We start from the raw sequence: 26,696 nt of genomic DNA on the forward strand, positions 1-26,696 counted from the left end.
ACTATTTCTAGGGCAGATGTAGTCACACGTGCGAGGAAAAGGAAGGTTGTCTGTGGTCATAACAGCAGAGACTCACAGGTCAAACATATCTTATCATTTGTGCAAGAGATATAGGCCTAAAGGGCCTCCCACTCAAGCGAAGAAATAAGGAAGAAAAGCGAAGGTAATGTGGTTGTTCTCAAGCCTATTACAGTCACACGCGCAAGGAGAAGGAGGTTGTCTCTGCTGTCATAACAACCCTCCCATTACAGACATACAAGTTCGTTTGTTGGTGGAGAATAGGAAGACATCATCCCATGTGAAAGGGTCTAATCAAAGTGTTGGAATTTCTAATTCTAACTCATTAGAAATTCTTCCTGTACTATCTAGTTTATTTCACCTACTTGTTTAATTACTTAACAAGTTATTTAACCATATAAATGCTGAAAATAAACTCAAGTACAGTCCCAATATCTACAGATCATCAGCTGAAAGAAAACAAACACACAAGTGACACCATTATTTTTGGACAAATGTCCCCGGAAAAACCCAATGCGGGAAAACCGATGCAGCTATTCTGAGGGTTATATTATAATGCAGTCTTTCTGAGTACAATTGGGTGCCTAACCGGCTCACCTGACAGAGAAAAATACATGGCAACAATACCTCTATATTCGGAAACAGGTATTCAGAAAACCTGTCCAACGAAACCCTCTCTGGCACAACTGAAGCTCAGCATTGGCCCTTCTGGCCTCTGCATCAGCCTCCTGACCTGCGTCAACCCTCTGAGGCACTGCGCAGCCTCTGGGACACTCTGCGTCACTCCAGCAGCCTCTACGTGGATGATGCAGCCCCTCTGGCCTCTGCGCTCTCTGTTGGGTTCCGCGTGGCCTAAACTATCTGCTGCTCTCACTCTCCCTGCTTCTGCACTGGTCTCTCAGTACTGTGTTTGCCTCTCTGTCCAGTACTCACTACCCCTCGCTGTTGATCACTGATTCACTTGTGCTTAGCAACCCCGTTGTAGCAAAATGAATGATTGATCACTCTAGTGTGTTCTCCAACTGACCCTCAAGCCTCTTCTTATACTTTTCTTGTTGGTCCTTCAAAGGCCGAGATTAAATCTCTAATCAACAGCTAAGAACAGATTTGGCTTGATCCATGACTTTTGGAACCTTCTAACCCAGTTTTATATTAATACCCATTAATATTTTATTTTTCCTAAGTTTAGACTTAGGAACTCCATTAAAAATATTAATATTTTAATATCTCTCAAACCAGGTACAATCTGTCCAAACCATTTCTAGGTCTTGGAGATCTCATGTGCTTTAGCCTCTCTGCCAATTTTCATGGCTATAGCACATTCGATGCTAACCCAAATCAACACTACCTCTTACCAAGGACTGTGCTCTAGTAATACTCCACACTGATCATCACTCTGATTATCCGACACCGGTACCTGTGCTGATGCTAGGCCTCCCCGCCCAACATCCTCTGCATTGTTGCATCCTGTATTGTTGCCCATGGCCCTGCCACTGTCATTGTTGCATCCGTACGGCAGCTCCCTCTGCATCTATGTTGTTGTTGGTCGATCCTCCCAACACTGCATCCCCTCTCATCATGCTGCATTGTGCTACTACACCGCAACTCAGTTACTGTGAAGTAAGTAACTGATCCACCCAACTTCTGACATCCCTGTCAAGCTAGAAACACTCCCAACGCTGAAGCCCTCTCTGTCGCTCACAAGTGCTCCCTCTACTAACCTCTACGCTGCTACAACAACTCCCTGCATCTCGCACTATTGCACACCTCTCCATGCCATCCTGCACTGCTACAACACTCTCATGCCTCTCACACTGTTGCAGCTTACTAGCTTCGCGTTGCCCGGGGACTCCTACACTGTAGCACTCTTTGCCGCTTCATCCGCATTCGTCTCTACCTACATCCGCCAGTCTTGCTACTCCTCTTCGGGCCTCCCATCGCAAGGTATAATCCAAGAGGTTGGATACCTCAAGGATCCTACCCCTCGTTGCTTGTAGTCCTCCTGACTACAGCTCTATGTCTCCCCACTTCTTCTCAAGTGGCACATGAGCACACATGGCACAATCGTCATCCTCCTCAACTTCTTTCTCCGCCCTCACTGTCGCTGCCTTTGAGTCAGAAGCTTCTTCCTTACTCTTCTTCCTCAAACACTGGTTCGCATATTGACCCAGTTCTCCATAATGGAAGCACTTGACCTTGAAGAGGTCCTTCTTCTTCCTCTTCTCCTACTTTCCCCAATATGCTAGAGCTGCATCCTCTTCCTCTTCCTTCTTGATCCCAACCCCTTTGCTGCTACTTCCCGCCTTGGTCAGTTGTCTGATCTCTTTTTAACGAAGAGTCGCCCACAATTCTTCCCAATCCAGAAGACTCGTCCTGCCCAATATGCTCTGGACAAATGTCTCCCAATCCTCAGAGACTATGTCCAAAGTCCAATGCTTTGGATGCCAAGAATATGGACACTACAAAAGGAATTGTCCTAAACTAAAGAAGGACAACAACAACAAAAGAAAAAGGGAAGAAAATTGTTGATTTGGGGTAGCATCGGATGTGCTCTAGCCACGAAAATTGGTGGAGAGGCTAAGGCACATGAGATCTCCAATACCCAGAAATGGTTTGGGCAGATTCTAAACAGTTTGGGAGATATTAAAATAATTAATATTTTTAATGGAGTCCCTAAGTCTAAACTTAGGAAAAATAAAATGTTAATGTGAATTAATATAAATTTGTGTTAGAAGGGTCTAAAATTCATGGATCAAGCGCGAGTTAATCTTAACCGTTGATTAGGGACTTAATGTCGGCCATTCAATTGTCAACGAGAAAAGTGTAAAAGGAGGCTTGAGGATCCCTTGGAGAACACATCGAGTTGATCAAAAATTCAAATTTCTGGGGTTGGGCTTGCTGAGGAAATCGAAGGAGTGATCAGAGTTGCAGCTGAGGGGCAGTGAATATAGAGGCAGAGATAGTACCGGGAGGCTCAGCGCAGAAGCCAGGGGAGAGGGATGCAGAGCCAGCGAGAGCATGACGCAGAGCCAGCCAGGGCTCACACAGAGCCAACCAGGAGTTGCGCAATGCCTCAGAGAGCCAGCGTGGGTGGCGTAGAGGCTCTAAGGGCTGATGCAGTGCCTCCAGAGGCTAATGCAGGGTGAGCTAGGGAGACGATGGGCAGACGTTGGGCCAGAAAGGCCAGATTGTATTCAAAAACTGCATAATAATAAAACCCTCAAGTAGTTGCACCGATTTTCCCACATTGGGTTTTTCCGAGGACATTGATCCAAAAACAATGGTGTCACTTGTGTGATTCTTTTGTTTCCTTTAGTTGATGATCTGTAATGTGTTGAGCATGTACTTGTATTTATTTTCATTATTTACATGGTAAATAACTTGTTAATTAATCAAAACAGGTAGGCAGAAATAAATCAGAAAAGTACATGAAGGGTTTCTAACAATTAGACTTAGAAATTCCAACATGCTATCAGAGCGAGGTTGCAGATCATAGGAGAACTAAGGACATCAGCCAAGCAGAGCAGCAGCAACAGAAAACAGCTGTCTCAAGTGACAGAAGTTGTTCGTAACAGAGAAGCGGCAAGGAAGGGGTGACACAGTGCCTGTGTCATCAAGTTTAAGCCAAGAGGAGGATCAGCGCAGTGGCAGAGGGGAGCATACTCGACCTACACAGTGCCCGGTCATCTTTCTCAATCAGGAAGGACTGACGCCCGTGGCCAGGAGGTGCGGATGTTGCTGGTGCCAGGATTGTGCAGAGCCTAGAAGCTCTAACCTTCAGTTTGCTAGGACTTACAAGGTTTTGGGTAAGTTGAAGAGTGAAGATGGCGGGGTATTGTAGTCAGAACAGTACCTAACAGGGCAAGACCAAGGAGGAGGAAGTTGCTACTGAGGATTTCTAGCCAAGAAATCTGGATCAGTGGTGCAGTTGCACTAAGGATCGGAGTGGGGGCATCTCGACATTGGCAGAGGGGTTTCCAGGAGGGAAATCGAAGCTCAGAGGGAGTCACACCGCGAACTTCCAGAAGGGAAGTAGAGGAGCAGCGAGATGGCAATGAACGAGGTAAGAGACCAGGACAGACTGTACGGAGCCTCAAACTTCGTAGTCTGGAAGGCCAAAATCTTATCCGTTCTAGACAGGATAACAATAAGTAGAAGGATGCAATGGTGAGGGCCAAGAGCATCATACTTGACGGGGTCAAGGACCATGTAGTACCACACATTTCCGAGAATAATACGACAAATGAGATGTGGGAGGCCCTAAAAAAGTTGTATCAGCGTACTTCCGTGCAGAGGAAGATGCTACTAGAAAATCAACTGCGGTCATACCAGATGCAGAAGGGAGAACAGATCGACACCTTACTCAGTCGATTGAAGGAGATCCGGGATCAGCTGACTTCCATAGGGGCCACTCAAGATCAAGAATTGATGGTGAGAACAACCCTGAACGCAGTCTCAAAAGACTGGGAGGTGTTTGTCCAGAGCATACTGGGCAGGGCGACCCTTCTAGATTGGGAGGAAATGTGGGCAGCTCTTTGCCAAGAAGAGATCAGAAGGCTAAGCAAGGTGGGAAGCAGTGGCAAAGGGATAAGAATCAAGAAGGAGGAAGAAGAGGATGTTGCCCTAGCATCTGAGGGAAAGCAAGAGAAACGGAAGAAGAAGGACCTCTCCAAGATCAAATGCTTCAACTGTGGGGAAATGGGTCACTATGCGAGCCGGTGTGCGAGGAAGAAGAGCAAAGGAGAGGCTTCCGAGACCAAGGCTGCACCAGCAAGGGTAGAGAAGGAAGTGGAGACGGATGATGGTTGTGCCATGAGTGCTCACATGCCACTTGAGTGGAAGTGGGGAGACATCGAGTTGTAGTCAGATGGACTACAGGCGATGAGGGGCAGCATCCTCGAGGTACCCAACCTCTTGGATTATACCTTGCTACGGGAGCCCCGAAGAGGAGTAGCAGGACTGGCGGATGTCGGTAGAGACGGATGTGGATGAAGCGAGAGAGGAAGCTAGAGTGCAGGAGTCCTAGGGCAGCGTGAGGCAACAATGCGAGATGCACAGAGTTGTGGCAGCAACGCAAAGGTCAAAGAGGGCGCACTTGTCAGTGACAGAGGGAGCTTCAGCATCAGGAGTGTTTCTAACCTGACAGAGATGTCAGAGTTGGGAGATTAGTTACTTACTTCTCAGTAGCTGAGTCAATGCAACAATTAGCAGTGGCAGTGCTATAGGCACCACGACGTAGCATGATGAGCGGGATTGCAATGCAGATGCAGCAGTGGCAGTAGCAGAGCCATGGGTAGCAGCACGAATGCAGAGGGAGTTGTTGTACAGATGCAACAATGGGAGTGGTAGGGCCATGGATAGCAGTACATGACGCAGCAGCTTCAGAGGATGTTGTGCAGCAAGCCTAGCATTATCATAGGGACCGATAACGGATGATCAGGGTGATGATTAGTGAGGAGTATTACTAGAGCACAGTCCTCACTAAGAGGGAGTGTTGATTTGGGGTAGCATCGGATGTGCTCTAGCCACGAAAATTGGTGGAGAGGCTAAGGCACGTGAGATCTCCAATACCCAGAAATGTAAACAATTTGGGAGATATTAAAATAATTAATATTTTTAATGGAGTCGCTAAGTCTAAACTTAGGGAAAATAAATATTAATCTGAATTAATATAAAACTGTGTTAGAAGGGTCCAAAAGTCATGGATCAAGCCAGAATTAATCTTAGTCATTGATTAGGGACTTAATCTCAGCCGTTGAATTGTCAACGAGAAAAGTATGAAAGGAGGCTTGAGGGTCACTTGGAGAACACACCGAGTTGATCAAGAATTCGATTTTTTGGCGCTGGGTCTGCTGAGGAAATCGAAGGAGTGATCAGAGCTGCAGCTGAGGAGCAATGAATACAAAAGTAGAGACACAGAGATAGTACCGGGAGGCTTAGCGCAGAAGTCGGGAGAGAGGGACGCAAAGCCAACCAGAGGATCACGCAGAGCCAGCCAGGAGTTGTGTAGTGCCTCAGAGAGCCAGCGTGGGTGACACAGAGGCTCTAAGGGTTGACGCAGTACCTCCAGAGGCTAACGCAAGGTGAGCTAGGGCAACGCTGGGCCAAAAAGGGCTGACGCAGTCCCTAGAGGCTGACGTTGGGGTTTTCATGGGGCAGATTGGAGCTGGGATCTGTCGGAGTGTTTATCCGGGGTTTCAGCGGGAATATCTGCTTCCGAGTAGAGACGTACTACTGTCGAGATTATTCTTTGTTGGGTGAGTTGGTTTTGGCACCCAGATTGTATTCAGAAACTGCATAAAAATAAAACCCTTAGGTAGTTGCACCGGTTTTCCCACATTGGGTTTTTCCAGGGACATTAGTCCAAAAACAACGGTGTCACTTGTGTGCTTGCTTTGTTTCCTTCAATTGATGATCTGTAATGTGTTGAGCATGTACTTGTATTTATTTTCATTATTTACATGGTAAATAACTTGTTAATTAATCAGAACAAGTTGGCAGAAATAAATCAGAAAAGTACATGAAGGGTTTCTAACAGTTAGACTTAGAAATTCCAACAAAGCTCACAAGACTCAAGAGGTGAAAGAAGAAGAAAAGAAGCAAAAGAAGGAAGATCCTTCTGATCTCTACTATGACCAAGTCTACTTCTTTACTTAAATTCTTCTTTCAAAAGTTTTGAGTAGTATAGGAGCATGTAGGAATAGAATAAAATTGCATGGCTAGAAACATCTTCTAGAATCTATAAGCATGATGTACATAGAGTTCAAAATACTCATGTAGAAGGAGCATTTATAAATAGAACAAAATGCATGGTTAGAAATATCTTCTAGAATATAGGAGCATGGTAGATATAGCCCAAGATATTCTTGTAGAAGGAGGGCATACCTAGTATAGGACCTCATCCACAATGAAAGAAAATTGATCATGATTAAGAATCTTAGAAGACCTCCATCATCAAAAGAAAGAAACATTTGCAAGGTAAGGGTCTTCAAGATCCTCTGATGGAATCCTCAAAAGGAAATTCATAAAAGAAAGCAGATGTCTCATTGGGCGTCCCATTCATGGGATTCAAGAAAAGGATGATATGCAGGCAAGCTAACATGAAGTGAGAAGAGCCATACCATGGACGATCAATTGAAGTTAAGATGATCAAAGGAGATTCATTATGAGGTATGTATGCATCAAAGTTTAGTCATGTTATCATATGTATATTATTGAGTCATGGGAATAGTTCTATAACATGATCAAGTAGGAAAGAACACTAACAAAGTTTGATCACATTAACAAACACCTTGGAGGATCATCAAATCTCCACTATTGTAACCCTCTCTAAAGCTCCTTCTACAATGGAAAACCCTTTGGGGACTTCCCTATTTGTAATATTTTGTAACATCTCCCATTTGCCTATAAGGGAGCTCCAAACCAAGCCAAGCATTGTAAGCTAGGTTGCACGAAACGGGTACGAGTTTCCGAAACGGGAACCGATACAAAACGCGACCTCCCCAAATTTTGGAAAAGGGGAAACGCGAATATATATATATATATATATTAGGACATTTAAGAAATATGTGCAATCATAAAGCATATATGATACATTCTAATTTATTACATTATGATAAAATTGTCAATTGTCAATGCATAAACTATAAGTCTCTAAATTTACATCACATTTACTCATGAATGATCACATAATGAAAACAGAAATATCCAAAATCAGCCACAAGAAATTTCTAATTTCTTGTCTCGTGCTTGATTGGGAGTCTCCTCCTACATAGTCGAACGATATTAGTGCTCTTGATTAAATACAAGTTTCATACCCTAGTACCTTACATGCTCTTCATTATTGGGAGTCTCCCCTGCATAGAGGGCTTGGTTCTCTTGATTAAATACAAGTTCCATACCCTAGTACATGATAAGATCCAATGGAAACATTGCAATCCCCCCAATCCTGAAATCCCAAAAAACAGATAAGTCTGTTGGATTTTGAGTGAGATCTAAAATTCTACTTTCTCCATATGAAATCCAATGAGGGCGAAACCACTCTCAAACATCCTAAGTCATTTCATGGTAATGTTAAAAATTTAAGTAAAAATTTTCATTTTCATCCTTTTACTTTAAGAATTTAACATTACCATGAACTGCATATCAACACTAGGGCAAAAGTTCACTTTCATAACTTTAGACAGGCATCTAGAAGCAACTAGAAGTCACTAGGATAACCTAAAAATAAATTAGAAAACAAATTTAAAAAAAAAATAAGTAAAAAGCTAAAACGTGAGTCGTACAACCCTGAAACGCGTTTCAAGCCGTACTGGCCACGTTTCAGTTTCGTGAAACATGGCAGTACGGCCTGAAACGCGTTTCAGGGCCGTACCATACGCGTTTCAGTGTTTCGTACCCGTTTCCGTACGAAAACGCCCCCTTGCCCTACGTTTCCTGCAACATAGATTGTAAGTCTTTACTCAACTTGTAACCTTTGAGCGAAAATTAGATCACTTGTAACATTTTGAAAAGAGCATCATTTCCCCTTTGAAGGATTCACTTGTAAGTTATTTCCATAGACCATTCTCTATCCCTCATTTTTATAAGGGGAACCTAATCTAATAAAGAGCAATTTTTTTGTAGCAGTTTGGGGGATTTTCCCCCTAGGTATCCCCTTCCCCGTTTGGGGAGACCCTTGTATTTGTTGCTTGGGTGGTTCGATTTTTGTTTTCATATACTTAACTAAATTAGAGTAGATTAACAATCTAGTGCATCTAATTTCTTACTTGCATCTATGCGATTTATTTCATGCAATTTAGTCTAATGTGCTCTTCTTTACCTATGCAACATCTCCATTGAAGGTCTCATTAGTTTAATTTATTTACTTGATAATTTCACTTTATTTCAATTCCTTCCATTTCCATGCAATTGGTTTAACTTGTGAAACTTACTTGTGCATCTCTTGTTTAATCTTTCTTTGGATTTGCTTTGCCTTTACTTTCAAGCATTTTCTATTTTGGAAGCAATTTTTTATTAGCAATTTGGCAATTTTTGCAGTGATAATTTACCTCCAACTTGTGTTAGTTGAAGTAGTGAATAGGGACCCTCCATCCCCTATTGTCTCCTTACGCATAGATCTGAGCCTGGGTGAGGGTAAGGTCTAGGGAAGGGAGTTACTTTAAAACTTGCTTTAGATCCTATGACTAACTTACTAACTTAAGCTAAAATTTACCAAGATTAATTCACTACATTACAAAGCAAGGTTGATACTTGGGTTTGTGCTTCATTTGCTCTTTTACTTAGCAAGTACTACTTATTTTGAGCAATCATTATTATTTCAAGTATCTTTATCGAGCACTTTATTACATTTTCAAGTTATTGTACTTGCTAGTTATTATTTTCCATTTTACTTTTGAAGGTATTATTATTTTGTGGCATCTTTGCTCCGAGCACTTCTTTTCAAAGTTATTATTTTTACTTGGAGCATTAGTTTAGCAAGTACTTATAATTTGGCACTGGTATCTTCGTCTTATATTGCAACTTCTATATCTGCGATGTATATGTTCATTAAACCCATGGATATGCTTTGATTCTTTTATTTGCTCTATAGAGTGAATTGTATCTTGGTCATCTTTCACTAACTCCTGGAACTTAACTTATTTAGTTGAGCCTTGGATAATTTAGGGTCCATCCCCCTTGGCTTCGCTAGGAGTAAGCCTAGACAGAGGAGTTGAGAATTAAGTAAATCAGTGCGAAAACACGCATATGGATTTCAATGAATGAATTGATTGATTTACAATGAGCAATGATGCTCAATAAATAGTACAACTGCATTTACAGAAACAACAAGTTTCTACTAAGAAAGTAGAAACAACAAGTTTCTACTAAGAATATAGAAATAGCAAGTTTCTAACAAAAAACTGCTAATTACAATCACAGATGAGCATTAAATAATAAAATAGCATTATTCTAGTACCCTCCCTTAATGCTCAATCTATTTACAACACCTATAGACCCTCTAAATTTTACAAACTTATCAAGACCAAGAGGCTTGGTGAAGATGTCTACTGGCTGCTCCGTTGTGGGAACATACAGCAACTGAATGGATCCGTCTTCAACAAGCTGTCGAATGTAGTGACAATGGGTTTCCACATGCTTTGTTCGTTCATGGAAGACTGGATTCTTGGCGAGTTTGAGCACTCCCTGATTATCACAGAACAAGGGAGTAGGACCTGCCTGGAAAACATGCATATCCACAAGCATACGTCGAAGCCAAACTGCCTCACAAGATGCCTTAATTGCTCCTCGATACTCTGCTTCTGTCGAGGAGAGAGCCACTGCCTGCTGCTTCTTACTAGTCCATGTGACAGCGCCGGATCCTAGACTAAACACATACCCAACTGTAGATTTATGGTCATCAACCGAACCAGCCCAGTCTGAATCTGTGTAACCACTCAGTGTAGGATCTGAACTCTGAGTGTAGGATCTGAACTCTGAGTGACGCAGTACCTCCAGAGGCTAACGCAAGGTGAGCTAGGGCAACGCTGGGCCAAAAAGGGCTGACGCAGTCCCTAGAGGCTGACGTTGGGGTTTTCATGGGGCAGATTGGAGCTGGGATCTGTCGGAGTGTTTATCCGGGGTTTCAGCGGGAATATCTGCTTCCGAGTAGAGACGTACTACTGTCGAGATTATTCTTTGTTGGGTGAGTTGGTTTTGGCACCCAGATTGTATTCAGAAACTGCATAAAAATAAAACCCTTAGGTAGTTGCACCGGTTTTCCCACATTGGGTTTTTCCAGGGACATTAGTCCAAAAACAACGGTGTCACTTGTGTGCTTGCTTTGTTTCCTTCAATTGATGATCTGTAATGTGTTGAGCATGTACTTGTATTTATTTTCATTATTTACATGGTAAATAACTTGTTAATTAATCAGAACAAGTTGGCAGAAATAAATCAGAAAAGTACATGAAGGGTTTCTAACAGTTAGACTTAGAAATTCCAACAAAGCTCACAAGACTCAAGAGGTGAAAGAAGAAGAAAAGAAGCAAAAGAAGGAAGATCCTTCTGATCTCTACTATGACCAAGTCTACTTCTTTACTTAAATTCTTCTTTCAAAAGTTTTGAGTAGTATAGGAGCATGTAGGAATAGAATAAAATTGCATGGCTAGAAACATCTTCTAGAATCTATAAGCATGATGTACATAGAGTTCAAAATACTCATGTAGAAGGAGCATTTATAAATAGAACAAAATGCATGGTTAGAAATATCTTCTAGAATATAGGAGCATGGTAGATATAGCCCAAGATATTCTTGTAGAAGGAGGGCATACCTAGTATAGGACCTCATCCACAATGAAAGAAAATTGATCATGATTAAGAATCTTAGAAGACCTCCATCATCAAAAGAAAGAAACATTTGCAAGGTAAGGGTCTTCAAGATCCTCTGATGGAATCCTCAAAAGGAAATTCATAAAAGAAAGCAGATGTCTCATTGGGCGTCCCATTCATGGGATTCAAGAAAAGGATGATATGCAGGCAAGCTAACATGAAGTGAGAAGAGCCATACCATGGACGATCAATTGAAGTTAAGATGATCAAAGGAGATTCATTATGAGGTATGTATGCATCAAAGTTTAGTCATGTTATCATATGTATATTATTGAGTCATGGGAATAGTTCTATAACATGATCAAGTAGGAAAGAACACTAACAAAGTTTGATCACATTAACAAACACCTTGGAGGATCATCAAATCTCCACTATTGTAACCCTCTCTAAAGCTCCTTCTACAATGGAAAACCCTTTGGGGACTTCCCTATTTGTAATATTTTGTAACATCTCCCATTTGCCTATAAGGGAGCTCCAAACCAAGCCAAGCATTGTAAGCTAGGTTGCACGAAACGGGTACGAGTTTCCGAAACGGGAACCGATACAAAACGCGACCTCCCCAAATTTTGGAAAAGGGGAAACGCGAATATATATATATATATATATATATATATATATATATATATATATTAGGACATTTAAGAAATATGTGCAATCATAAAGCATATATGATACATTCTAATTTATTACATTATGATAAAATTGTCAATTGTCAATGCATAAACTACAAGTCTCTAAATTTACATCACATTTACTCATGAATGATCATTTCTAATTTCTTGTCTCGTGCTTGATTGGGAGTCTCCTCCTACATAGTCGAACGATATTAGTGCTCTTGATTAAATACAAGTTTCATACCCTAGTACCCTACATGCTCTTGATTATTGGGAGTCTCCCCTGCATAGAGGGCTTGGTTCTCTTGATTAAATACAAGTTCCATACCCTAGTACATGATAAAATCCAATGGAAACATTGCAATCCCCCCAATCCTGAAATCCCAAAAAACAGATAAGTCTGTTGGATTTTGAGTGAGATCTAAAATTCTACTTTCTCCATATGAAATCCAATGAGGGCGAAACCACTCTCAAACATCCTAAGTCATTTCATGGTAATGTTAAAAATTTAAGTAAAAATTTTCATTTTCATCCTTTTACTTTAAGAATTTAACATTACCATGAACTGCATATCAACACTAGGGCAAAAGTTCACTTTCATAACTTTAGACAGGCATCTAGAAGCAACTAGAAGTCACTAGGATAACCTAAAAATAAATTAGAAAACAAATTTAAAAAAAAAATAAGTAAAAAGCTAAAACGTGAGTCGTACAACCCTGAAACGCGTTTCAAGCCGTACTGGCCACGTTTCAGTTTCGTGAAACATGGCAGTACGGCCTGAAACGCGTTTCAGGGCCGTACCATACGCGTTTCAGTGTTTCGTACCCGTTTCCGTACGAAAACGCCCCCTTGCCCTACGTTTCCTGCAACATAGATTGTAAGTCTTTACTCAACTTGTAACCTTTGAGCGAAAATTAGATCACTTGTAACATTTTGAAAAGAGCATCATTTCCCCTTTGAAGGATTCACTTGTAAGTTATTTCCATAGACCATTCTCTATCCCTCATTTTTATAAGGGGAACCTAATCTAATAAAGAGCAATTTTTTTGTAGCAGTTTGGGGGATTTTCCCCCTAGGTATCCCCTTCCCCGTTTGGGGAGACCCTTGTATTTGTTGCTTGGGTGGTTCGATTTTTGTTTTCATATACTTAACTAAATTAGAGTAGATTAACAATCTAGTGCATCTAATTTCTTACTTGCATCTATGCGATTTATTTCATGCAATTTAGTCTAATGTGCTCTTCTTTACCTATGCAACATCTCCATTGAAGGTCTCATTAGTTTAATTTATTTACTTGATAATTTCACTTTATTTCAATTCCTTCCATTTCCATGCAATTGGTTTAACTTGTGAAACTTACTTGTGCATCTCTTGTTTAATCTTTCTTTGGATTTGCTTTGCCTTTACTTTCAAGCATTTTCTATTTTGGAAGCAATTTTTTATTAGCAATTTGGCAATTTTTGCAGTGATAATTTACCTCCAACTTGTGTTAGTTGAAGTAGTGAATAGGGACCCTCCATCCCCTATTGTCTCCTTACGCATAGATCTGAGCCTGGGTGAGGGTAAGGTCTAGGGAAGGGAGTTACTTTAAAACTTGCTTTAGATCCTATGACTAACTTACTAACTTAAGCTAAAATTTACCAAGATTAATTCACTACATTACAAAGCAAGGTTGATACTTGGGTTTGTGCTTCATTTGCTCTTTTACTTAGCAAGTACTACTTATTTTGAGCAATCATTATTATTTCAAGTATCTTTATCGAGCACTTTATTACATTTTCAAGTTATTGTACTTGCTAGTTATTATTTTCCATTTTACTTTTGAAGGTATTATTATTTTGTGGCATCTTTGCTCCGAGCACTTCTTTTCAAAGTTATTATTTTTACTTGGAGCATTAGTTTAGCAAGTACTTATAATTTGGCACTGGTATCTTCGTCTTATATTGCAACTTCTATATCTGCGATGTATATGTTCATTAAACCCATGGATATGCTTTGATTCTTTTATTTGCTCTATAGAGTGAATTGTATCTTGGTCATCTTTCACTAACTCCTGGAACTTAACTTATTTAGTTGAGCCTTGGATAATTTAGGGTCCATCCCCCTTGGCTTCGCTAGGAGTAAGCCTAGACAGAGGAGTTGAGAATTAAGTAAATCAGTGCGAAAACACGCATATGGATTTCAATGAATGAATTGATTGATTTACAATGAGCAATGATGCTCAATAAATAGTACAACTGCATTTACAGAAACAGCAAGTTTCTACTAAGAAAGTAGAAACAACAAGTTTCTACTAAGAATATAGAAATAGCAAGTTTCTAACAAAAAACTGCTAATTACAATCACAGATGAGCATTAAATAATAAAATAGCATTATTCTAGTACCCTCCCTTAATGCTCAATCTATTTACAACACCTATAGACCCTCTAAATTTTACAAACTTATCAAGACCAAGAGGCTTGGTGAAGATGTCTGCTGGCTGCTCCGTTGTGGGAACATACAGCAACTGAATGGATCCGTCTTCAACAAGCTGTCGAATGTAGTGACAATGGGTTTCCACATGCTCTGTTCGTTCATGGAAGACTGGATTCTTGGCGAGTTTGAGCACTCCCTGATTATCACAGAACAAGGGAGTAGGACCTGCCTGGACAACATGCATATCCACAAGCATACGTCGAAGCCAAACTGCCTCACAAGATGCCTTAATTGCTCCTCGACACTCTGCTTCTGTCGAGGAGAGAGCCACTGCCTGCTGCTTCTTACTAGTCCATGTGACAGCGCCGGATCCTAGACTAAACACATACCCAACTGTAGATTTATGGTCATCAACCGAACCAGCCCAGTCTGAATCTGTGTAACCACTCAGTGTAGGATCTGAACTCTGAGTGTAGGATCTGAACTCTGAGTGTACAAAAGTCCATAATCATAAGTGCCTCCTACATAACGCTGCACACGCTTTGCTGCTATCCAATGATCAGCCTTAGGAGCTGACATGAAGCGTGATATGTAGCTTACTTCAAAACTGATATCAGGTCGAGTGGCAGTAAGGTAGATGAGGCTGCCCACTAACTGCCTGAATAAAGTTTCATCCACAAGTGGTGAGGATAACTGAGCTGAAAGTTTGAGCCCTGGTTCCATAGGAGTCGTGGCAGGTTTGCAATCCTGCATTCTGAACCTGTCCACAAGATTTATGGCATACTTGGATTGAGAGAGAAAGATGTTGTTCTCAATCTGCCAGAATTCCACCCCTAAACAGTAATGAAGAAGTCCCAAATATGTCATATCAAAAGTGCTGCACAAATCCTGTTTGATCCCATGGATCAAATGTGCTGAACTGCCAGTAATGATAATATCATCCACATAGACAACCACAAACAGAATATCATCACCAACATGTTTGATATACAGGGTTGCATTAGATGGACTCCGCTGAAAGCCATGATCTATTAGGTACTTGTCAATTTTCATGTACCAAGCCCGAGGGGCTTGTTTGAGACCATAGAGTGCTTTGACTAATCTACAGACTTTCTGTTCTTGACCGACAACCTTGAATCCTAGAGGCTGCGTCATGTAGACTTCTTCCTGTAAGTCACCATTCAAAAAAGCACTCTTTACATCCATCTGATGGACTTTCCAATTGAACTGAGCTGCAAAGGCAAGGACAAGCCGTATGGTACTCATCTTGGCTGTAGGAGCAAAGGTCTCCTCATAGTCTATGCCTTCCTTCTGTGAGAACCCTCGAGCAACAAGGCGAGCCTTATACTTGTCTAGGGTTCTATCAGCTTGGTATTTCACTTTATACACCCATTTGCAGCTAATGGGCTTTTTCCCTGCAAGAAGATCAGAAATGGTCCAAGTGTGATTCTTCTGAAGACTCTGGAATTCAGCTTCCATAGCCTGTTCCCACTCAGGTGTACCCTTAGCTTCTGAATAGGTTTGAGGCTCAAAAATATTGTGTAGGTTAGCCATAAGAGAAAAAATTAGTGTAGACTGTTGTTTGCTCTTATTTCTGGAAGTTCTACATTCAAGGAGCTCATTATCCCGGAGATCTCCAATAGTTTTAGCCCACCATTTAAGCCGGAGAGTAAAGGAACCAATATCAGGAGGAGGTGGAGGAGGCTCAGGAACAATAGGAGCAGCAAGAGGAGGGTTATTTTCTGGAGGAAGCTCAAGTAGCGCATCATCAAATACTGATGTTGCATCATCCCTCCCATCAGGTGGACCTAACGGAAGAAGAACACTGTGAGGTTGATCCTCAGAACACTGCTCAAAAGGAGGAGACTGAAAGAACCCTCTGTCTTCATCAAATACTACGTCCCGACTGAAGCTAAGACGATCAGTGTCTATATCGATCAACCTATAGGCCTTGTGGTGATCACTGTACCCTGTCATCATGAATTTCTGGCTTTTGGAATCCAACTTAGAGCGTTTAGCAGCTGGAATCCAAACATATGCAACCGAGCCAAACACTTTGAGGTGACTGATCTTAGGCTTACGGCCAGACCAAACCTCTTCTGGAGTCTTCCCCTTAACAGCCTGAGTAGGTGATCGGTTAAGAAGATAGACAGCAGTAAACATTGCTTCAGCCCAAAATTTGTTCTAAACATTCCTGTGTTGTAACATGGAACGAACCATTTCAACAACTGTACGGTTGCGACGTTCGACAACATTGTTCTGCTGAGGAGTGTAGGGTGTAGTTAACTACCATTTGATGCCATGGGTATCACGGAAGTTGGAGAAAGCAGAAGAACAAAATCCCCCCCCCCCATTATATGTCCTAAGAGTTATGATATTACAGTCAGACTCTTTTTCAACTAAGGACTTAAACTTCTGAAAGATACTAAATACATCAGATTTATGTTTTAGAAAGTACACCCACATCTTTCTACTGAAATCATCTACAATAAGCAAAAAATATTTGCAACCAGTAACAAAAGATGTATTCATACGACCACAAATATCAGCATGAATTAACTGGAGTACCTTAGATGCACGCCAAAATTCTCCATCCTTGAATGAAGAACGATGTTGCTTGCCAGCGTGACAGGCGCCACACACTCCCAACTGCTGAGTCTGAATATCAAGTAACCCTGACACAAGTCCCTCCCGAGATAGTTGAGAGAGATACTGAATGTTTAGATGCCCATATCTCTGATGCCACAGAGTGCTGATGGGAGAAACACAAGCTGCTAGAGCCACTTCTGGAGAATCACCAGTGTTAAGAAGCCTGTATAGGCCATGATCTTCTAGGCCAACAGCAACTGTAAGACGAGTTTCCCTGTCAATAATGGAGCACCTGTGTGCACTGAACACCACATCGAGCTAAGGAGAGTTTCTCATAATCTGGCTAACAGAGAGCAGATTAATTTCCATACCAGGAACATAGTACACATTCAGGAAAATGAGTGTGCGCCCACTAGACTGGATCTGAACTGTACCTCTGCCAACCACTGTGTACTCCTCACCTCCACCAAATACTACGGAATCACTGAAAGATGAGAAGTCAATAAACCAGTCACGCCTGTGAGAGAAATGACATGATGCACCAGAGTCAATGTACCAGGCAGAAGACGGGACATGATCTGAGGACCTCTTAGCCATAAAGGCGTAAAAGGCAGATTTTGTATGCTCGGAATGTTCTGCAACATTCGTTGTCTGATGAGACCCTCCATGTTTCTTCTGTTCAGAAGCAATCCTCTATCGGCAATCTTTCTTCATGTGGCCAAACTTGTGACAGTAATTACACTGCACATTTTTCTTTTTAACAAGATCAAAAGGCTGAGAAGAACCTTTATGTTGAAAGGACTGAGAGGACTGATACTTGGCAGCAAAAGCATTTTCTGATGAGGCTGATGAAGCACCACTACCAAACTGTTGTTTCCAACGATCCTGCTACAGGAGTTTGGTGCATAACTCTGGAAACTTCAGATCAACATTAGTGGTGGTAATGTTGAGTGTTTCTATGAAGTGTTCATAAGGTTTCAGTAGACTTTTCAGAGTGATGACTACCATATCTTCTTCCTCCATGGTCTGACCAATGGCTTCGAGCTGATCTCGAACGTCTTTAATCTTGTTAAGATGTTCCTGTAAAGACATATGTTCGTCCATCATGATGGAGAACAACTGATTCTTTAGAAAGAAAGCTCTACTCTTATCAGATGTCTCATGCAGTTCCTTCAAATGTTGCCAGATTTCGGCAGTTGTCTTGCCGAAAGGAATCTGTGGTAACTGATCATCAGTCACAGAGAGTTTGAGAAGCATAACAACCTCTCAATTTCGATCATCAAACTTATCTTGATCGGCACCAGTTGTACCAAGATGGAGCTCTTTGCCCAAAACGAGCTAGTCAAGACGCCTATATTCAAAAATGGTCAACAGTCTCTGTTTCCATATGTTATAATTGGTGCCATTAAAGCGTTAATTGCCTTCCAACATCAAATTGGTTAGCGAGGCCATTTGCACGTTTCCCAAGACACGGAGAACAACAAAGGAGTCTGGCACAGATTTCAATGCAGATGTTCGCTGATCAGGACAAAATCTGACAGGTGCTAGAAACAAAATTCAAATCCACTGACTCGAAAATCGAGGCATGGAAAACGATGCACCCAGAAAATTTTGACGACTACCCAGTTGTGATATCACAAAACCCACATCAAATCTGTAATCGGAAAAAAATTTCGACAAATGAAAATAAAATACCTAGTTCCGACTGCAACCCAAACCGAGAAGAGAAGATGGGTGGAATTTTTTGATGATCAAGATAGTATCCGCGTGATGCTCTCGGGTCTACTAAATGACACGGACGGTCTCTGGTCGTGCTGTCCACCGCTGGATTCCCAGCTTTCAAATGCCCAAATCTCAAGGCTGACGTCCGCGTGTGTAACGAAGAACTTGGTTCTTCGATTTTGGAGGAATCGATATATTCAGGAGTATTGAAATATTTAGTGCAGGGCGGGCAGTAAGCATTAATACGGAAAAGAAAATGCCTTCCGCTATTACCAAATTCCAAGCTACTGTCAAGAAAATCGCACGTTCCTGTCAAGAAAACTGTGTATTTCTGCAAAGCTGCATAGTCCAAGCGGTAATCTGCTGGCTCAAATCAAAACAATTGGCCTCTACTGACGGCGACCCCTGGGTAAAAAAAAAATGCAGTAGAATTGACAGTGATAGAGAATAGGTCTCGGGTTCCCGAGGCGACAACGCTAATTGGCAAAATTTAGAAAATATCGGCCCTTCGCAGGTTTCGATCCTCGAGTGTCTGCTATCTTAGAGTATTCCAGTGGCGGATATCAAAGACACGAATAACAGGTGGACGTGCCGTCTCCAGCCACTGCTTGCACGCGGATTCTCGTAGCTGTGTCCAAGTTGTCGAGCTTCCTCAAGTGAAAGTTCCAACACACGCTTTGCTCTTGGAGTGAACGGAATCTCCACAGCGATAAACCCGCTGCCTCTACCAATGATTTACCTACGTACGAATATTGTTGGGGTCAGCTTCAAGATTCGCAAGCACACGAGCTGCAACACCTTCACCTTCCCTCAACAACCCTAAAAGCAAATGCTCAGATCCTATGTAGTTGGATGTTACTTCGATGGCTTGCACCAACCGCAAGCGGAAGTAACCACGGCAGAGAGCGACGAAACAGTGGTATGCCAACGACAGAGGTATGCCAACGTTCTCGTACTTAACTTGCGAGTAAGAGTTGGCAAGGGGTGCGGCCACTCATGACACCCAGTAAGCAACCACAATTTTCTCAAACTCCACGAAATTTTTCAAACAAAAAAAAATCTGAAAAAAAATATAACCTAGCTCTGATACCATAAAACAGTGCGAAAACACGCATATGGATTTCAATGAATGAATTGATTGATTTACAATGAGCAATGATGCTCAATAAATAGTACAACTATATTTACAGAAACAACAAGTTTCTACTAAGAATATAGAAACAGCAAGTTTCTAGCAAGAAACTGCTAATTACAATCACAGATGAGCATTAAATAATAAAATAGCATTATTCTAATATTAAGTGACAGCCTCAACTCGAGACTTGCCCCCAAGGCCACACCAAGTGGAGTTAAAAAAAGTCTCCACAATAATTCCACGTGTGGACTAGAACGCCATGCCACTAACAGAGTGAAGCTCATTGAAATCTCTAGCATGTAATGAGAATCACATGGTTACCTCTCATACAGTATGTAGGGAAAACACCTACAATATTCATAGGTAAATCTAGTAAAAAATGGACCAACGCAGGTCAGTTGTTCCTAAAGGCCAGGCAGCCTTTACAGTAAGCTCTCATTATGAAGGACCAACAACCAATATGTAGCCAAATCTCTGAAACCAAAAAATTAATACGGAGTTCATTGATGGCTTTGGCTAGCCATTCAGCTCCCTAATATACAGAATTTGTTGGCATTAAAAACTCAAGCCGAGGTTCTGATAAATTCATTATTTTCTACTTTATATTTGAGAATAGCATTGTTTGAGAACCTGTTCAAATTAAACCAAAGTAATTAGCCTGTGATGGACTAGAAATGGCACCTGACCAAGGACAACTGCTGTATCAGTGCTCTGCAAATCCACCGGAAAATACCTGCAATCAGGATGACCATTGTACCACCAAACAAACTCTCTTGCAGAATGAATTCCAGCTAAATTCTGAGCCAGTCAAAAGAAGTTGATGGATTAGAGAACCCTCAACCATAAAACAATAGAAATAAGGGAAATGAAATGACTGGTGCCATAAATAAAAACACCAAATTTAAGGATGAAATGATTTACTTCATAAGGACATACCTCTCCTGGAATACCAAGTTCTCTATCGCTTTCTGCCCCATATGCAAGTACAACCTGCAAATCACAATGACATTTTAAAGACTTGTTTGAGCTCAAAAAAATGAGCAAAGGGCAATAATCAGTGTGCTAGTCAGAGATGAAACAATTGTATTTTCATATCAAATCTGGACAGTTAAAAATGATAACAATACCACGTGGTACAGTTTGCGAAGATCCATCAGAGATATATCCTTTCCTAAGGATACATTCCCAAAAAAGGAGCACCGTTCATTTGCACCAACTCGAGAAAACTGGTTGACTACAACCTTCAACATATTTATGAAGAAGTCAGTTAAATCAAAATAGCTAAAAAAATGAAATATTGATAACTCAAATTCATTGTTTCTTTTAGCCCTATCCTCAATGCAGAACCAGAAAAATGAAGGGGAGGGTTCCACCAAATCCTCCAAATAATAATATAATCCATAAATTAGTCATATTAACATTAATATGATTGCCTACTTCAGTTGAAAATTCATGCAGGACACTAAAAAATCTCTATAGAATAATCAATTTGAAACAGTAAGAAAGAAAAATTTAATTCACAGCTGATTTAAATAATAATAATAATAACCAAGTAACCATTACCAAACTCTTAATAGCCAAAATTTAAAAATAAGGATCTTTTATTTTATAAAACAGAATCAGTGTAGGATTGCATCGAAGAAGGAACCAAGAAAAAACTGACATGTGATGCTGACTATAGGATGTTGACTTGACTGGTAGGTAGGCAAGGACAGGTAGGCAAGCTTGACAGGTCATGGTTGTAATTTTCCACATCCATGGATCCCATAGAACCAATCCTACTATGAATCCAATCCATTACCGCCGTTCTACGGATTAATCAGGAGACTCTACTCCTTTGCTTTGGGGAAGCAAGCTGGTCGAGGTATTGAATATCACCGAGCATCCGAACTGGTAACACACGTAGAATCACTTCCATCCTGTGCACGTCGAACCGGTAACGTTGGATCTAGAACTGGTAACACACTTAGAATCACACCTTATGAAACAAAAAAAAGCAAATATATGAATGTCCACAATCCAACAAACGTGATCAATACTGTAGTGACCTTGCTAAATAAAGAGCCATTATTGATTTGAAGAAGTACTTACCTGGCCTGCTACTGCTGTTGCGGTGAGGGTGCTTCAAAACTGCTCCCGCACTCTCATTACCGAATAACCAAAACCACCCAGCCAAATCGAGTATACCTAGATACTCGACCCAGTATGCTTCTCAACCGATGCATACCGTTCCCCCGTGCCCAGAAACTTCAAAACAAGTAAGGTTCACAAACCAGTATGTGTAAATTTCCTCTCCTTCCTCCTCCAACAGCACCTTCCTCCTCCAACAGCACCCGAATCGGTTTCCTTTCTACTCACAGCAAATACACTTACAGCAAAGAACACGCTCAAGGCAAAGAATACGCTCAAGGCAAAGAGCATCCCCCCTTTCTCTGCCCTCGACCTCTCCTTATGTACCCTTTATTAACGGTGGTTGCTCCCTCCACCTATGAGCCCACCGCTTCCCTTCTCAATGACACCTCTCAACATGCAGAATCGGATTTTATCTTCAGGATATTTTAACATGTGCCCTTTTCTTTGCTTAAAATTTTTATATGTTTAATTAAAGTCTTAAGTCCTATGCTTAATTATTTGTCCTATGCCTTATTTTGATTTTAGATTATCCCTTTAATAATTCTTTCATATATTTTATTTAAAATTTCTTTAAAATAGATAATTATATAACCTGATTTTTAAGGCTTTACATAATTCCTTACATTTATTTTCTTTATAACCCTTTTCTTTTACTTTATACTTTTAAACTTAATATCATTGGTGAGCACTCATTAATCATGAGGCATTAAGAAATATGGGCTGATGGTTAAATGCGACTTTTCTATATGAAGGAGTGTCAGGATATTTAATATTTTAGGTAACTTAGAATATAGCTACTAGTGCAGTGCATGCGATACATGCATATGTAGCTATCATATGCATGCATCGTATGCATGCTAATATTCTCGTGCTCTCCATATTAATGATGGGTCATTACATATATGTAGTGACCTTGCTAAATAAAGAGCCATTATTGATTTGAAGAAGTACTTACCTGGCCTGCTACTGCTGTTGCGGTGAGGGTGCTTCAAAACTGCTCCCGCACTCTCATTACCGAATAACCAAAACCACCCAGCCAAATCGAGTATACCTAGATACTCGACCCAGTATGCTTCTCAACCGATGCATACCGTTCCCCCGTGCCCAGAAACTTCAAAACAAGTAAGGTTCACAAACCAGTATGTGTAAATTTCCTCTCCTTCCTCCTCCAACAGCACCTTCCTCCTCCAACAGCACCCGAATCGGTTTCCTTTCTACTCACAGCAAATACACTTACAGCAAAGAACACGCTCAAGGCAAAGAATACGCTCAAGGCAAAGAGCATCCCCCCTTTCTCTGCCCTCGACCTCTCCTTATGTACCCTTTATTAACGGTGGTTGCTCCCTCCACCTATGAGCCCACCGCTTCCCTTCTCAATGACACCTCTCAACATGCAGAATCGGATTTTATCTTCAGGATATTTTAACATGTGCCCTTTTTCTTTGCTTAAAATTTTTATATGTTTAATTAAAGTCTTAAGTCCTATGCTTAATTATTTGTCCTATGCCTTATTTTGATTTTAGATTATCCCTTTAATAATTCTTTCATATATTTTATTTAAAATTTCTTTAAAATAGATAATTATATAACCTGATTTTTAAGGCTTTACATAATTCCTTACATTTATTTTCTTTATAACCCTTTTCTTTTACTTTATACTTTTAAACTTAATATCATTGGTGAGCACTCATTAATCATGAGGCATTAAGAAATATGGGCTGATGGTTAAATGCGACTTTTCTATATGAAGGAGTGTCAGGATATTTAATATTTTAGGTAACTTAGAATATAGCTACTAGTGCAGTGCATGCGATACATGCATATGTAGCTATCATATGCATGCATCGTATGCATGCTAATATTCTCGTGCTCTCCATATTAATGATGGGTCATTACATACACCCCTCCTTCAGAAAACTTCGTCCCGAAGTTAGAGTTCAATACTTATAATAGTGATTAGTACATTCTTGATCGGATTGTGTATTGAGGTTAAACTCTTGCTTAATGTGAGGCCGTTATAAAAATTGGTGTGATGGCATCCTCCAACATTCCGAGACTCCAGGGGTTTTTCCCTCCAATAAATTTAATAAATCCAAGGGTTACATGGATTTTTCAAAAACATTATGAGAATCCAGCTTTGATGTGATAATTCAAACACGCGTAATAATTATGAAACACGGACATTCATTGCAACAAAAGCAAAGCTTTCTTAACCCAAATGTTGGCTTGAGGTTTAACGTTCAAATCACCACAGTGGCTTCGATGCCATGCCTTGTTGGCCTCTTTAATTTGTAATAACTGCTACGAGATGGCTAGAATTAAAACGATTACTAACAGAGGCAAATATCCCCTCCAATCACTGGATGCAAGCAGATCCCAAAAATATTTAAATCAACAAACATAAACTTTAATAATAAGAGAAAGGCCAATTCACGATAGAAGTCACTAGCAGAGCTCGGCGTCCCGAAACATGCGCACATGCAGCACAGAGATATTTTATCGTATTCCCTTCAAATAAAAGATTTTACGCGTGTATCCATCATTACTTTAGACTTCGCTTGAAGAAGCCCCACAATATCCGACAAAGACAAATTTTCAATATCCTCAAGGAATAAATTGCAGAAAACCCTAAAATATACATTTTGGAAGACCTATCCAACAAAATTCGCACAGTAAAGAAATAATTTACGAAAAAGAAAAAAAAAGGAATTGCAGCCATATCAGGTGTAAATAGTGGAATAAATCGGAAGAGACCCTAAATTATATGTATAATCATCTTATTTAGATTTACCTGTAATAATCTTAATTTAAGACAGCGAAAGAAAAACCCCCAACTCAGTCAAATAACTGGGGTTTTTAGAAAACAAAAATTCTGAGATATATACACGGTAAAATCTGGAGAAAAAAAACAGAAATCCCAAAAAAAATCAAATTACAGCACAGAAGTTAAAACTAAAAATTAAGGACCGTCCGACAGAGCTGGAAGTTAAAAAAGACTCGTAAAGCAAATAACGGACAATTCACACAACAAAAAAACCAAATTTATCATAAAAGATCCCAAAGCGAACGCCCAAAATAAACCATAAGAAAGGCAATTTAATATATATATCATTAGCAGAGCCCAGCGTCCCGAAAGCATGTGCACATACAACACGTGTGCTATTCTGTGGTATTCACTTCCAATAATAGACTATACGCGTACATAAGAAATTCATCTAAAGTTTTGCTGGAAAACATCGCATCGCCGAGGTAAAACACACACCATCTTTACTATAAAGAGCAGAACAGCATGAAAAAAAAACCTCATCTTTGAAGGCTATGTAGCAAATTGTAAGGTGAAGGGCTAACTTACCGAAACAAAACAAATCAGCACGCACGTCAGGGTAAACAGAGGGCTAAATAGATATAGACCCTAGAATTCATAGATAAACATCATATTCTAGGTTTGCATGCAATAAACTTAACTTAGGTCAAAGCAAAAAATAAAATCCCTACTCTCAAGATTATAACTAGTTTTTAAAGAATTTAACGACCCTGGAACCCTCTGAATAGTTAAACTTTTGCGATTTTTTTTTTTTTTCAAATCTCCTACGGAAGTTAAAAGTTAAGCACCGGCCGACGGAACTGTAACTGAAACGATGGCCGTTAATTCGAATGAAAATTCGCGAAACTTGGACTGTAGCCACAACAAGATGATCGAATCCGCTCTCCTATCAAGGCATTGAGAAGCGAAATTCGTTTTGCAGAGTGCTAACAGACAGTTTCAGTCAGATTTATTACTAAATGCATGATTTAAATGGCTTTACCACCACTCTTTTAACAACTTAACAGGTCCGAAAGTTGAACCAGCTCTGATACCATATGTAGTGACCTTGCTAAATAAAGAGCCATTATTGATTTGAAGAAGTACTTACCTGGCCTGCTACTGCTGTTGCGGTGAGGGTGCTTCAAAACTGCTCCCGCACTCTCATTACCGAATAACCAAAACCACCCAGCCAAATCGAGTATACCTAGATACTCGACCCAGTATGCTTCTCAACCGATGCATACCGTTCCCCCGTGCCCAGAAACTTCAAAACAAGTAAGGCTCACAAACCAGTATGTGTAAATTTCCTCTCCTTCCTCCTCCAACAGCACCTTCCTCCTCCAACAGCACCCGAATCAGTTTCCTTTCTACTCACAGCAAATACACTTACAGCAAAGAACACGCTCAAGGCAAAGAACACGCTCAAGGCAAAGAACATCCCCCCTTTCTCTGCCCTCGACCTCTCCTTATGTACCCTTTATTAACGGTGGTTGCTCCCTCCACCTATGAGCCCACCGCTTCCCTTCTCAATGACACCTCTCAACATGCAGAATCGGATTTTATCTTCAGGATATTTTAACATGTGCCCTTTTTCTTTGCTTAAAATTTTTATATGTTTAATTAAAGTCTTAAGTCCTATGCTTAATTATTTGTCCTATGCTTTATTATGATTTTTAGATTATCCCTTTAATAATTCTTTCATATATTTTATTTAAAATTTCTTTAAAATAGATAATTATATAACCTGATTTTTAAGGCTTTACATAATTCCTTACATTTATTTTCTTTATAACCCTTTTCTTTTACTTTATACTTTTAAACTTAATATCATTGGTGAGCACTCATTAATCATGAGGCATTAAGAAATATGGGCTGATGGTTAAATGCGACTTT

General features: G+C 40.4%; 1 protein-coding gene across 1 annotated transcript in view; it reads right to left on the bottom strand.

The window, feature by feature from the left end:
- The window catches only part of LOC149183558 (NADPH:adrenodoxin oxidoreductase, mitochondrial-like), a 251,417-nt gene that overhangs the window by 170,854 nt on the left and 53,867 nt on the right, over positions 1–26,696 (bottom strand). The window contains exons 3-5 of the mRNA XM_089417184.1: positions 20,992–21,105; positions 20,801–20,854; positions 20,546–20,662 (exon numbers count right to left, since the gene is read on the bottom strand). Coding sequence (XP_089273310.1) covers positions 20,546–20,662; positions 20,801–20,854; positions 20,992–21,105 — 285 coding nt within the window. The remainder of the gene's footprint in view (positions 1–20,545; positions 20,663–20,800; positions 20,855–20,991; positions 21,106–26,696) is intronic.

The sequence above is a fragment of the Pinus tabuliformis genome, chromosome 3_2, assembly GCF_031772625.1.
Source record: "Pinus tabuliformis cultivar Carrire ecotype Pingquan chromosome 3_2, CPIR1, whole genome shotgun sequence".
Classification (NCBI taxonomy): domain Eukaryota; kingdom Viridiplantae; phylum Streptophyta; class Pinopsida; order Pinales; family Pinaceae; genus Pinus; species Pinus tabuliformis.